The sequence below is a fragment of the Sebastes umbrosus genome, chromosome 20, assembly GCF_015220745.1.
Source record: "Sebastes umbrosus isolate fSebUmb1 chromosome 20, fSebUmb1.pri, whole genome shotgun sequence".
Taxonomy (NCBI): domain Eukaryota; kingdom Metazoa; phylum Chordata; class Actinopteri; order Perciformes; family Sebastidae; genus Sebastes; species Sebastes umbrosus.
Window position 1 is genome coordinate 13,395,637 of NC_051288.1, and position 13,986 is coordinate 13,409,622.

The 13,986-nt window shown below is 38.4% G+C and overlaps 1 protein-coding gene across 3 annotated transcripts; it reads left to right on the forward strand.

Annotated features, from left to right (window-relative positions):
* Nucleotides 1-3,431: 3,431 nt before the first annotated feature.
* maz (MYC associated zinc finger protein) lies at nucleotides 3,432-10,896 on the forward strand. Of its 3 annotated transcripts, none has more exons than XM_037755898.1 (7): nucleotides 3,432-4,255; nucleotides 4,430-4,625; nucleotides 5,956-6,380; nucleotides 6,884-7,131; nucleotides 7,315-7,345; nucleotides 7,858-8,029; nucleotides 8,586-10,896. In XM_037755898.1, exons 1-7 carry the CDS (start codon nucleotides 4,223-4,225, stop codon nucleotides 8,924-8,926), a joined length of 1,446 nt encoding a protein of 481 aa, XP_037611826.1. In that variant the 5' UTR covers nucleotides 3,432-4,222; the 3' UTR covers nucleotides 8,927-10,896. The 3 variants fall into 3 exon arrangements, with proteins under 3 accessions (XP_037611826.1, XP_037611827.1, XP_037611825.1); XM_037755899.1 differs by having other exon boundaries at nucleotides 4,430-4,580; nucleotides 7,315-7,378; XM_037755897.1 differs by having other exon boundaries at nucleotides 3,433-4,255; nucleotides 7,315-7,378.
* The last annotated feature ends 3,090 nt before the right edge of the window (nucleotides 10,897-13,986 follow it).

The following is a 13,986-nucleotide window of genomic DNA, read 5'->3' on the forward strand; positions in this document are numbered from 1 at the left end:
AAATGTCCCAAAGCCCATGTTTATGGATTCACCAAGACCAAGAGTCACGTAAATAGTAATGAAGCATTTAATTGATTAAAAACTAATTGTACAATAAAAATAGCCATTAATAAATTTGTTTACAAATGTATTTATTTAACTATGAATAAATTGACTAAATTACAAAGTAATTCATTATTTGACATTTTAATGGACAATTAAAAGAAGAAGAATGAAAATAATTTACAATGTTTTAATAAACAAATTTATTAATGCCTATTTTTATTGTACAATTAGTTATTAATCAATTAAATGCTTTATTACAATTTACGTGACTCTTGTGGTCCTCCATACATGATGACATAGTAAAATGTTATTTTGTCAGACTAACAGTCAAAACCCCAAATATATTGTGAATATTTGCTGGTTTTCTTCGTCTTCGATGATATTAAATTTAAGTACCTTCTGGTTTTTGATGTTTGAATATGTATAACTGGGGTTTTGGGAAGTTATGAAGGACATTTTTTTTACATTTTATTTACGTTTACAATAAAAAATAATCAACTAATATTCACATTTAAGAAGCTGGAACCAGTAAATTTGGGGGATTTTAACCTCAAAGTCTGATTAAAACAATTAATCGATTGTCATTTTGTGTCAATCAATTAATCCTGTAATCATTTCTTTTATTATAATTATTATAAATACTCACTACTTGGAGGTATATGTAAGAATATATTATATACAATATGTGTATCTGTAAATATATTTTCCTAAACAGGCAGTTTATCTGTATTCATGTTCTCATCTATTGTGTGTGCATCCTTTTTTATTTATTTTTTTATTTTACAAGATATAACAATATGTACATATGAAATTGCTCATTGAAAAAGTAAAAAAACATTTAAAAAAATACAATAAACAATAGAAAGATATACATCTATATAGAGAAAAATACAAAATCAAAATAGATTCTCATCTGTCCATAAGCATTTATTAAACATATAGTTAGTTCTGATTGCCTTCTTATTCTTAATGTTTTTAATCATCGTTGTGCCATACTGTCTCAATTCTTGATAAAAAAAATTCAAAATTAGGTTTGGAGTCCGACCATCTCTTCTTGTGATTGTGTAATTTTCCCAAAAAATAGAATTAACTGCACATAGAACATAATATCTTTGTCCTTCTCATTACCTTCAAAACATATAAGAATGTGCTTTTCCTGAAATTGAAAGAATACAGAAATAAATAAGGGGTGAAATGCAAAGGGCAAACCTTGCATAAATAAATAAATGTATAAAAACATAATAAATACATTATAAAATAATTATTAAATAAATAAAAATATATGCAAAAATGAATAAATAAATCTAAAATTTAATAAAAATAAATATATAAATAAATAAAAGGGAAAATTAAATCGAAGAGCAAACAAACAAAGGAATTATCGATAAAAGATAAATAAATAAATAAATAAACAAACAAACAAACAAACAAATAAATAAATAAATAAGCAAATAAAAAAACATGTTATCAATTAATTAACGGCCACATCCATCTTCAACACCATTTTTGCAATAAATATATATATAAATATATATATATATATATACATATACATATTTATACATATACATATACAGTATATATATATATATATATATTAAACTTTTTAAAACTTCCTACTTAAATAATGTTTAACATCCACCCAAACTATTCTGGTTTATTGATAAAACAAATGACATATTGTTTCTTCTTCTAATTCACAAGAATACTCAATATTAATTCTAAATCTCTCCAATGTATTTTTTGCTGGATATATGTGATGCAAAATTTTAAAGGAAACTTCTATAACACAATTTGTCCCCCAACTAGCCAAATTTTCCGCCGATTAATTTCTCCATGAAAGCAGAAAGCCTATTGTTGTTTGTGCATCCTGAGCTGTGTACTATATCTGCCTGTGACATCATCATTATTATTATAGGCCGACGGTGGAGGATGTGTGCGCACCTCCCTTTAAGATGCGTCTGTCATCTCTCCGTTAATAGAAAGTCATTCTGCTTGTTTTCTGCAGCAGCAGCAGCAGCAGATCTGCTCCAGCTGGAAGGAGACAAAACACACTTACTGTGGTACATTTAGTGTCGGCCGAACAAAAAACAAACCAGGAAGGAGGAAGAGGGAGGGGGGTTGAAATCCTTATTAAATATTAAATATTAAATATTAAATATTAAATATTAAATATTAAATATTCCAAATCAAGCTTTTCCAAGCCTGAGGAGGAGAAGGAAGAAGGGTCTTAACACATGTATTGGAAAAGAAATGGGGTGCTTTAAAAAGTAATTTAAAAAAGATAATAAATTGATATTAACACATTAACACGTCTTGATTGGATGTACTTTATTATTAAGATGTTTATTAAAGTGTTGCAACTAGTCAGTTAATTGATTAGTCCATCGGCAGAAAATGAATCAGCATTTTTACAAATAAAATCAGAAAATCTCTGCTCCAGTTTCTCAATAGTGAATATTTGCTGTTTTTTTTAATTAAACTTAAATATCGTCCTTTTTTATGTTTGATTATGTCACATTGGGCTTTGGGAAATTATGACATTTTTTATTTTTTTTACTATTTTCTAAAATAGTATGTACCAAATGATTAATAGAGAAAGTAATTGAGAAATTTATTGATAACAAAAATCATTAGTTACAGCCCTAGAATATTCTAAGTGTCGATCTTCCCAATTATTTTCTATTTGGTCTAAAAAATGTCAGAAAATAGTAAAAATGTCCCAAAGACCATGTTTATGGATCACCAATATGTCTATCCAATGGATACCATTATTGACACACAGTACACCTGCACTGAATGAACTGTAATGCTGTGCAATATGCTGCCTTCCACTGTGTAATTGTATGAAATATATTAATTATTTATTTTTTTAAATATTTTTGAGAGTTACAAGTTCTTTTAACATGGTCATGGAGCATATATATACTGTATATTTGTATTCTGGGGGTATCGTTCCTATGCAGAGGGTAGTTTATTTATTGACTACACTGTTTTATATTTTAATAATGTATTTATTTATTGTGTTGAGTTGAATGTGCTTATAGTTTGAACTGTAATTACCTTGTGCCTTTTCTAGAATTCGAATGCTCAGAATTCCAATGTACTTTGTTGCAAATGGCAAATAAAACTCTAGAATCTTGAATCTTGAATCTTGAAGACCAAAAAACACACACACTTACTGTGGTGCATTTAGTGTCGGCATAACAAAAAACAAACCAGGAAGGCAGGGAGGAGGTGGAGCTGATGGAGCTGATGGATGATAGGTTGGATTGGCTGATAGGTCCTCTGCGTCTCTGCGCGTAAAGAGAGGCGGAAATGAGAGGGGGTGTCCAAAAAAAAAAAAAAGACTAAATCCTATCCCTTTAAGAGCAAGTGGGACATAGCGGTGCGAGAAAAGGAGAGGAGGGGGAGAGAAGAAAGAGGAATTAAAAAAGAAAAGGAAGAAAGAGACACAGGGAGGGAGGAGGGAGAGCGGGGCGATAAAAAAAGAAAGATGACATCCTCGCAGCTGAGCGGCCGAGGTGGAGCGGGAGGCTGCGGCCCGGCGAGAGCGCCGCTCGGCCCGGGCACCGCTTGACTCCGACAACGAGGCTTCGACCAAACACCCGAGTGGCCTAGTGGAGAGAGATAAAAAATCGGGGAAAAAAAATTCATAAATTAAAAAACAAAAGCATGAGCTGCTGTGCTACCAGATTATAACATATATTGTGTTTTTCTTGCGTACATTTATTATAATAGTTTGTTTATTTGCTAATAATGTAATATGCGTTGTTTTTTTTTTTGGTTTTTTTTGGTATTATTGCGTTTTTTTAGGGAGATATTTAGTGGATTAAAGTTAGAAACCCAAAGTGTAAAGAGAGCATTTGTTTTTGTTGGAGCTGGCCTGCTGCTGTGTGTGTGCTGCAGCCTGCGTTACTCAACAGCTGCGTGCATTTTAATTGACAGCATTAGAGGGCTAACACTCAATGAGAGAAAAACATATTTTTGCAGGCGACTTTATTCACGTTTTTTCAAGCAAAAATCCATCCAGAAGCTGTCGGTTTCCTGCTGCAGAACCGGGCGACTGTGTGCGCCCTCTTTCACCGGCTGGCCTCGATCATAAACCATGCGAAGAGCTGCTCTCCTCGATCTCAATCAGGAGCTGACTTTATAATCTCCATCGCCGTGGCGCAAAATGGATGCTGCTTGGAGCAATTTTCTCTTCCAGGTAGGCTTTGTTGTTGACTCTTTTGTTTTTCTGCTCTACTTTACATTTTATTCTCACAGTGTGTGTCCAGCAGCAGTCTCTCCTCTTCCAAACATCTCGTATTTCACCCACAAGATAATGCTGTGACTTGTGTTTACATTTGGTGATGGCCTTTTTCTACTTGCTTCTCTCCAGAATACTCCCACCCAAAACCAAGTGGAGGGGAGCCTCCAATCAGAGCTCATGCCAGTGCATACGAGTTCTCCCCAGACCCCACCCACAGAGCACATAGCACAGCCTCCCTCCACTGTGGACACTGCTGCTCTCAGTGAGGAACCCCTGCCTGGTGAGGGACACTGCACTGCATCCTACACCTGTGGAGCAGACAAGAGTAAATACATCACACACACAACAACTCTCTCATTTGCATAATTAAAGTGTCATTGAAGTCAGTCATGTGATTAAAAAAAAAAAAAAAAACAGTGACTTTTATTTTGGTGATTTGCAGGTGAAAGAATTTATATTATTTCAAGAGCAGAAACAATTGACAGAAAAATAACTGGCAACTAAACTGGGAACTAAAAAACTCAAAATAAGAGTCAATTCCAACAGGAGAATACACCATTGTTCACCATTGGCAGAGCATTTTGGCAAATTGTTCTTGGGTGCTACCCACATAATCAGCTGTGCTGCTCATCCCACAAATGCATGATCCTTACAAGTTGGACATCATTGTGAACGTGAATAAACAGGCTTTCCGACGATGTAAAATACAATGTCAATTAGCATTGTAACAACAGAGAAATAATCCCACAAACACAAGTTTCCGGACTTTTTTCCCAGTTTCTTTAGGGCTGTCCCCTCTTAGTCGACTAATTACATGTTTTGGTCGTAGTCGACTAAGATTTTTTTTGGTCGAGGACAGCCCTACTATCTTGTGATTCAGCATAAATTGATTTAATAGACAACAGCAACCTGACATCTGATGTCAATTGCAGGGGACAATCCTGCGCAGTATGGATGACACATACAGTACAGTAATTGCCATATGATTTTTGCATTGAACACGTTCAAAGCGGATGTAAAAAGAGATTGTATGCTTCACAGTTGGAAGCAACTACAACTATTTTGGTAATTGATTAATCATGTAAATCATTTTTTAAGCAAAAATGACAAAAGTTCACTGCTTTCAGTGTCTCAAATGTGAATATTTTCTAGTTTTCGTTGCCTTCTATAATAGTAAACTGAATATTTTTTTGATTTTGGACTGTTGGTTGGACAAAACAGACAACATGAAGACGTCACCTCGGGCTCTCGTGATGAACATTTCTCACTATTTTCTGAAATTTTATAGACCAGACAATTCATTTTAATTATTGCAGCTATTAAACAGTGAGTTACTTACATCTTCAAATTGCCTATTGGAGCAGTAATGATTAAACGTGTTTTCACCTGCATATTATCAAAACCGGGTTGACTGAGAAGATGTTTTACAGATGTTCACTTTGCTAATTGTGCCGTTTACTGACCCATAACCACTTGATATTAACTTGAATATCAGTCATTTACTCTCTAAACCTGTTTTCCTGCTAGATGTTACTGTTTGCCTGGTTATTATAAATTACTTAAAAAAAATACAAAAAAAATACAAAATCACTTTCTTCTTCTTTGAAATGAACTTTTTGTCTTTCTGTATTTCCTCCCGCCTCCCCGTGGTCCAGTGAAACAAGTGTCCCGGCCGGCCCGCGTGCCCCACATCTGTGCCATCTGCAACAAGCAGTTCAAGAACAACTACAACCTGCGGCGGCACCAGTCGGTCCACACCGGGGTACGCATGAAGGACAGGGCCAGAGAGCAGGCGGAGGGGGCAAAGGAGGGAGCAGCCGGCCAGGTGGCGGTGGCGGCCCCGTCGGCGATGGCGGTGGGGGCTGGAGGGAGGGTGGAGAGGACCACGGTGCCCCTCTCCCTGCTACACCTCTCCGCACCTCCCCTTCTCGCCCCTCCCGGCGTGCTGGCGGGGGCCCAGCAGCCTCCCCTGGGTAGTCAGGATGGTGACGGGGTTGCCATGGCTAACGTAATGGCTAGTGTTAACCCCCACGCTCCGCCTCCTGCTGCTGTCGTCATGGCCACAGGGGCGACAGTACAGGTGGGTCAGGGCCTTGTGGAGATGGCTGTCGTCAACCCCAAACCTTCGAGCATGTTGTTTCCTAAGCTGCCTGGCCACAGGGATGGTTACACCACCTTTTTGTGTCACCTGCTTCGTATTCGACTGAAACTCTCCTGTGTGTTCGATTCTACAAAGCGTCCATGTTCAGTACTCAGTTCAGGGACCAGTAAATTCTATCCCAGCGTTTGGCACTGGTCCCCAGTTTGAGAAACAACGTGCTGGAAGCCCCCCACGCTCCCCTGCATGTTCTCTGTAACACAAACCGTGTGAAAGCAGATAAAGACTTAAAATCAAGTGGGAGGTAGTTCATCTAACATGCCAATCAACTGTCAGAGTATCTGTGTGCATTTGCATGGCTTTAACAAAAAGATATAAACACGTTACTATAGTTGTATTTTTTTTTTTGGTGTGTATACAACCGTAATTCTGCTTTCCATCTAAACTCTGCAGTGTGTTCATCTGCTTGTCTGTTTCTGCCTCAGCGGCCCTCGAATCCCAACCCGAACCCGGTGAGGAAGAACCACGCCTGCGAGACGTGCGGGAAGGCTTTCCGCGACGTTTACCACCTCAACCGCCACCGCCTATCCCACTCGGACGAGAAGCCGTTCTCCTGTCCCATCTGCCAGCAGCGCTTCAAGAGGAAGGACCGCATGAGCCACCACGTGCGCTCGCACCAGGGTGGCGTGGAAAAGCCCTACGTCTGCCCCCACTGTGGCAAAGCTTTCTCCAGGTGAAAACATACACTGTCAGGGTCGAGTTAGTAGAAGAGAAAGACATCTTTTAGCTTAGCTGAAGACCCCAAAGGGCTTCTTTCTGGCTTTTTGCACAAATGTTTACACCTCTACTTTTGAAATGATGTGAAAACATGAAGCGTTACTCGTCTTAATATGTTGACTCTCTTTCTCTCCCCAAGGCCCGACCATCTAAACAGTCACGTGAGACAGGTGCACTCCTCAGAGCGACCCTTCAAATGCCCGGTGCGTCATGTTTATGTCATATCCTCACCTGGCAGCTGCACACAACATAGTTTTTTTTTAGTTCATTCATGTTAACAATGACCTTGTTTATTCCAGATTTAACTCAAGGTCGAGGTCTTGTACATTATTGTACTTTAACCTGTGTGTCCTCAGCAGCCTCGTACTGATATCCGTTGACATGAGATAATGAACATTGAGGATATTACCATGGAGGCTGATCTGGATATAAAGTACATGCCTTTCTGAAGCATAATACGCAGCAGGTGTAATTGCACCGTAATTATAACATTTACATGCAGCAGTTCAAAGCCTGATATTTACATGAGCATGACAAACGTACTTCATCACGTACTGTACATTTTATGAGGTTATTTTCCATAAAGAGTTGTTTCTTTTAGTGCACACATTTTTTTCAAACTACATGTGCGTAGGTTTTTTATATTTCTCTGTAATCACGCGTCGTTTCCATCTTTTCTCAGACCTGTGAGTCCAGCTTTGCCACGAAGGATCGTTTGCGTGCGCACATGATTCGCCATGAGGAGAAGGTGCCCTGCCACATCTGTGGCAAGCTCCTGTCTGCTGCTTACATCACAGATCACATGAGGGTGCACAACCAGTCACAGCACCACGTTTGCCACCTCTGTAACCGCAGTGAGTACATGTGCTTTCATTTTACTAGTTTACATTAAAGCGTCTATCATCAATGTTTCCATATTAAAGGGCGGGTCCATTATTATTATTATTATTATTATTATTATTTATTTTTAAGGTTTTTATATCATTCTGTAGCTTCACAGTGGTGTTCCTTTTGTATTCAAATCTGAACATTGAAATTTTGGTCAAAGTACATACTGTATGTTTTAGTGTCAAAATGCTATTTACTCAGCAAACCCCTTTGATGATGACGCTGATACATGTATACATCCTTATAGTCAGCATATTAACATTACATACAGTAGATGGCAGTGGGCAGCAGACAGGAGTACCGGCACAGAAGCTAAGCAATGTACCGCTGTGTGGACGCCACGTTCTATAGAGCTTTAAAGCAGCTTTAAAGCAGCTTTAAATTCAACCTCTTGTTGTAGCTTTGTGTAAAAGAGCAAGGTTATTTATTTGTTTAATGATATGATGAGATGCTATTTCACCACAGCCCCATTTTCAGTGTTTATTATTGTCCTTTTAAAGGTCCTTTCCTTTCCTCCATCAGGCTTCACCACGCTGACGTACCTTCGCGTCCACGCCCAGAAGCACCACGGCCAGGAGTGGAAGGACAGCCCGGGGGGCTTCGGCGGCACGGCCTCTGGCGGCATACTCGTCTGCCACCTTTGCGGCGTCCATTGCAAGACGCCCGTCCAGCTCCAGGGCCACATGGGCACCCATAACAGCCAGGGTAACCCGAGCCCCATCACCTCTAACGTGGCTGGCAGCAGCTCCGTCTCCCTTAGCAACATGGTGACGGCGCCCACCGTGTATGTCACTGGCAACACGGTGGTGGACCTGCTCGTCACGGACTGCTCGAGCATCGCGGCGCCACAGTCCCACAGTTAGCAGTAGAGAGCTCAGCAATAACAACCTCAGTCCCTTAGCAGAGGGCAAGGTTAGAGAAGGTTAAAGTTACGCGTAGATGCTGATCCGGTTTCAGTTTGTTGTAATGTCCCCACTTATAGGTAAGGTTAGGATTAAAAGGTGGGGGAGATTAACTCCAGTCAGCGTTGAAGGGCAGTATCGCCGCAGAGCTGGAGCATTGGAGGAAAGGAAGCTGTATTAATAGAACGATGAAGTCATGGAAAGTGGGGGCTTTGTGGCTGCAGCAGGTTCATTGACACTAACGACAAACATGGATGTGTTGTCCACATATTCCTGAATGCTCTCGTGCATTTAAGACTCCAGTGAAACTGTGGTATTGTGAGCATCTACTGTATTACTCTCCCCTCTCTGCCCTCTCTCTCTGCACCCCCTCCTCAACCCCTGGCATTGGCTGCTCTCTGCAAGTGCACCCAGTACTGTATATCTCTCACCAGCTCTGATCTTACCTCCATTTTGCAGCTCACTTATTGAGAATCCAAATGGCTTTGCGTTAAGAAGCAGTAGGGAGGGAATAGCTCTCAGAAAAAAACATAACGAAGAAACCAGTAGAAAAGGAAAGTTGTGTGTTTGGGTGTGTGTGTGCGTGTGTGTGAGTCAGGGCTCCGCTAGCATGTTAGCTTCACAAAACTAAAAATCAACATTTGATTTTGCAAAAGCTGTAACGGCAGGTTATTAAAGTCTCTAAAGGGGCTGTTTATTGATCAGGACAGACGGCCATACGCGTTGTGGTCACGTATGGAATTTGTGGGATGTACTTTTGTTCATTTTGTTTCCTAAAGGTACAGAGATAAGAATAGAGTCGCGTTCAGGAGTGTCGAGCACCTTAAAAATCGTTATTGTTTGATTCAGCGAGGATCAAAATGGGTTTGAGATTTCTTGGATTTTCTTGCTCTGAGTCTTCCTCTCTGGGTCTGGCCATTTAAGAAAAAGAAAAAAAAATGCTAATCAACACTTCAGCTTCTGACATGGCAACTCTTGCACCAGAAAAACTACCTTTTTTTTTGCATGAAAAGTCATGCTTATTGTTAGGGAGCTGTCATGACAAAAGAAAACAGCAGTTCCACCGAGTTAGCTGGCTGTTAACAATAATATTTATAAAAGTGTTGATTTTTATTCAGAACGTTTTTAACATTGTCGGCCATTCATTTGATTGTAACCGTCATCGCCATAGTCCTTTTTTTTGTTTTCTCTATGTACCAGTCCAATGGGTGAAACTTATGCATTAGATTTAGTCATTTAACTCTGTATAGCACATAATGCTCTGAGCGCAAGTCATTATCGTTCTACATTAATCACGTGAAGAATGGTCACCTGTCCGTCGAATATCTTTGGTTGCTTTGAGTTCTATTGTGAGTGACGTGGTGTCGAGAAAGGGCTTATAAAGTCACAAGTACAATGGGAGTTTGACACCACTTGGTATGCTGTAAAACAAATCCTGGTTTTGTACTGGAGTGCTTTTTCAGTTTTGTGTTAATATGTTACCTTGAAATTTGTAGTTCTTTCTTCCTTTTCCTTTTTTTTTTTTCTTTGGAAATGTGTTCTTCCTGTTGAGAAAAGTAGTGATTTCATTAAAACGGTTAATTTTAGGTTTTTCTCCATCACACTAAGAAAAAAATAATACCTCTACTCTAGGATTATGTACAGCTCTTGTGATACATCTTAATGCCTTATCGTACTCAACTGCATTTTAATTCTTTTATGATGAAATATTTCAAATCTTAGTCATGGATTCATTAAGAATATTAATGGGATGTATTTATATTTATATTTTTATATTTCTCAACAGTATGCATGTCTAAAAGGTTGTTAGAGCAAAAAAAAAATCGACGATGCTTAATACAGTCATAAATTTTATGTTATTTTGTAGATGACGTAGAGATCATGTTATTATTTTGTAATTTGGACAATTTAAAGTAAAAAGAGTAAACGGGCTTTGTTTTGTGTGCTGATCTGTTCACCTACTACACATGTCATCTGTAACACTTTACAATAAGGGTACAAAACACATGCTGTAGTGATGCATAATTAACACATGACTCATGATGATTTAATGTGTGAAATGCAGGATGTGTTATGATTTCCTGTTGCTCAGAAATGATCGAGTCACTGAGTGTATTTTATTAGCTGACGCATCAATGAAAATTAACTCGCAGTTAATTTATATTATTTATATGCCACCAAATTAGTACCCAGTTACACAGAACATTTAAGACCCACGCATTTGATCAGCCTCTCTGAAAGAAATAGATACATGAAGCTGTTTTAGTCAGAGATGTAAACATGTACAAGTTGCTGCATGACCCAAGAGACAATAGATGAAAAAACAAATCAATCCTTAACACTGTTAGTGGAAACATTTCCATGACAACGTGACTCCACATCGACATAATTCTTGCACAGCTACAACAGAAGTTATCTTAAAATCAATGGTGATTATCAGAGAGGCTTTTTTCTAGATACAAAGATCAGCTCTTGCAAAACTTATGATAAATGTATTCAATAGTTTCTGTCAAGAAATGTCTGACAAAGGTACTGAGCTATTCAATAAGTTTAGTGTTGGCAGAGTGCAGGATCAGATTTTTTATACTTATTGGCTGCGTTCCAAATCGCATACTTTTTATTTTTACTTTTAGTACATACTGCAGCTTCCCTTACAAAGTACGTACTGTTGCAAGCAGTATTCATACAACTGGGACATACTACTTTGTCATAACATTGTGCCTTGAACTTTGACCCTCTTGCTCATACAGCATATCTACTGCGCAGAGGATTGTGGGTCAGAATAGCCAGAAAAACCTGCTGCAAAATGCGACTGGATGTAGTAGAACATCCTGGTATTTTTGGCATACTACATTTGACATACTATGTATTGGGACATACTAAATATTTTTCTGGCATACTAAATGGTATGGTAGTATGGGTATTGGAACGCACATACTATTCTCCCAAGCACCTGTTTAGATACAAAAGTGCAAAGATCACTTTTCCTATTTCCTGTATGACGTCTTGCTAGATAAATCACTTTAATCCAGTGTTTAAAAATCATGCTAAGAGGAACTAATTCTCTCCGTTGACAGTAGCATAAAATACAGTGGAAAAGAATGAAACACAAGCTATGCTGTGTGTTTCTTAACCTTGACAAATGCGTTCTCACACTATAACAATGCTATCACTGTCAGCATCACTGCATAGTAAAGCTGAACACAACATGTTCAGACACATCCTCTACAAACTGTTTAAAGTAAAGTAGGTGCACTAAATTCATTCTGACACTTACACACAAAATAACTCAACAATTAAGTTATAAAGCTGAGATTTTTCTTCAACATCTACTTTCTTTCTTGGAATTTTAGAGATATATCTTCTTTTCGGTTGTAGAACTTTTCGTGGTCTTGTAATTCATGGCAAATATACCAAGTGTTTCATTTGATTTTACATTCAAGACACGACTGCTCCTATTCCTCAGAGCTGTATGACTGGTGACTAAAACTGAAGCATTGTACTCAATTTGTCCTACTGACTTCTGGTTTCACTTCCATACAGAATCAGAAATACTTTATTGATCCCTCGGGGAAAATTGGGAGACTGCACTTTACTGGATTTTCAAATGGCAAAAGTTACACTTTTTGTAGGCTCTCTAAGGTCTTCATCAACATTTCTGACCAGTCGTAAACGGACCAGCGGCGGAGGAGGTTGAAGGTACAATGTTTTGCAACCTTTGCTTTGCTTCTTACAGTTAGGCTACTATTTTAGAGAGTATGGCGGATTTTGAAAAAATATCTAATTGCGATTTTTGTTTTTGACTGATATTGCATTTACGATATTAGAGGGAATGGTAATTTTTACATCATTATTCTCATTTTCATTGAAAAACATTAAAATGATAATGGTGTGATTTTTGTGGGGATCTGTACCAAACAAAGATGTTTTCTTTAGTCTTTAGAGTATGATGTGTAGTCCAGGACTGCAGCACCACAAAATTTAATTCAGAATGGTAATTTTACACAAAATGTTGTGCCTCCTGCGATTTGAATATTGCAGTAGACCTCAATAAAATTTTAATTAATTGTGCAGCCCCAGAGTACCATATTCTATCTCTCTTGAATCTTGCCATCATGTTATTTACCTCAAAGGTTATATCTCACAAGTTTGTGTAGTTAAACCTGCAGTAGGGAGATTGTTTTTGGCATCATTGGGCAAACATTCAATAATAACCTTTCAGCATATTGTAATTCAAGTGTTCTGAGAGAAAACTAAACTTCTGCACCTCCTCATGGCTCTGTTTTCAGGCTTTAAAAAAATCTAGCCCGTGACGGGAGACTTTGGCCAATCACAGGTCATTTCAGAGAGAGAGGGTTCCTATTGGCTGTGCTTCAGCTGGTGGGCGGTGCTTGGTATTTCCTCAATTGATCTCAACATAGTTGCCCGGTCACAAACTTTCTCATTTTACAGCTAAACAGTACACTACAAGATGTGTTTCTTGAAACATTTGAGGTGAGAAATAGGCATTACAGTAACAGAATATCAGCGCTGCCTAGTTTGACCGTTTGATCGGAGTTCACAAATGATTGACAGCTGCTCAGAGACGGCAGGCTCCAGCTCGGCTGTGATTGGTTGTCTTTCTTCCGGTTTGTGAAATCTTCTAGATGCCATTAGGAGGACCGCAGGACACCGGAGTACTTCTTGTACTCTTTAACAGATTTTTTTTGCAGTGTTGCATTGATTGGTATGTAATCTGCAAGCCTCCAAAACATATCAAGGTTTGCAATGCTGCAAAAATGTCTGAACCATGAGCCTACAAAAGCATCTCTGATAATGGGCAGATAAAGGCTGATAATTGATTAGTTTATTTGCAAAAAGCAAAGGTCAAATGACTGATCTCTTTACAGACATAAATGGTAACTATCTGAAAGTCTTACAATGCTTCTTTTGATTAAATACATAAATGTTTGTTGCTGAGTGCTGTTGTTGAAATTGTTGTGTTTTTTTTCTTCATTTCTTTGAGGTATTTATTTGTTTTG

Coding starts and splice junctions, on each gene's coding strand:
- maz (XM_037755897.1), top strand. CDS start 4,223: ATGGATGCTGCTTGGAGCAATTTTCTCTTCCAG. Junction 7,379..7,857: donor AGCGACCCTTCAAATGCCCG/GTGCGTCATGTT, acceptor ATCTTTTCTCAG/ACCTGTGAGTCCAGCTTTGC. Junction 8,030..8,585: donor TTGCCACCTCTGTAACCGCA/GTGAGTACATGT, acceptor TTCCTCCATCAG/GCTTCACCACGCTGACGTAC.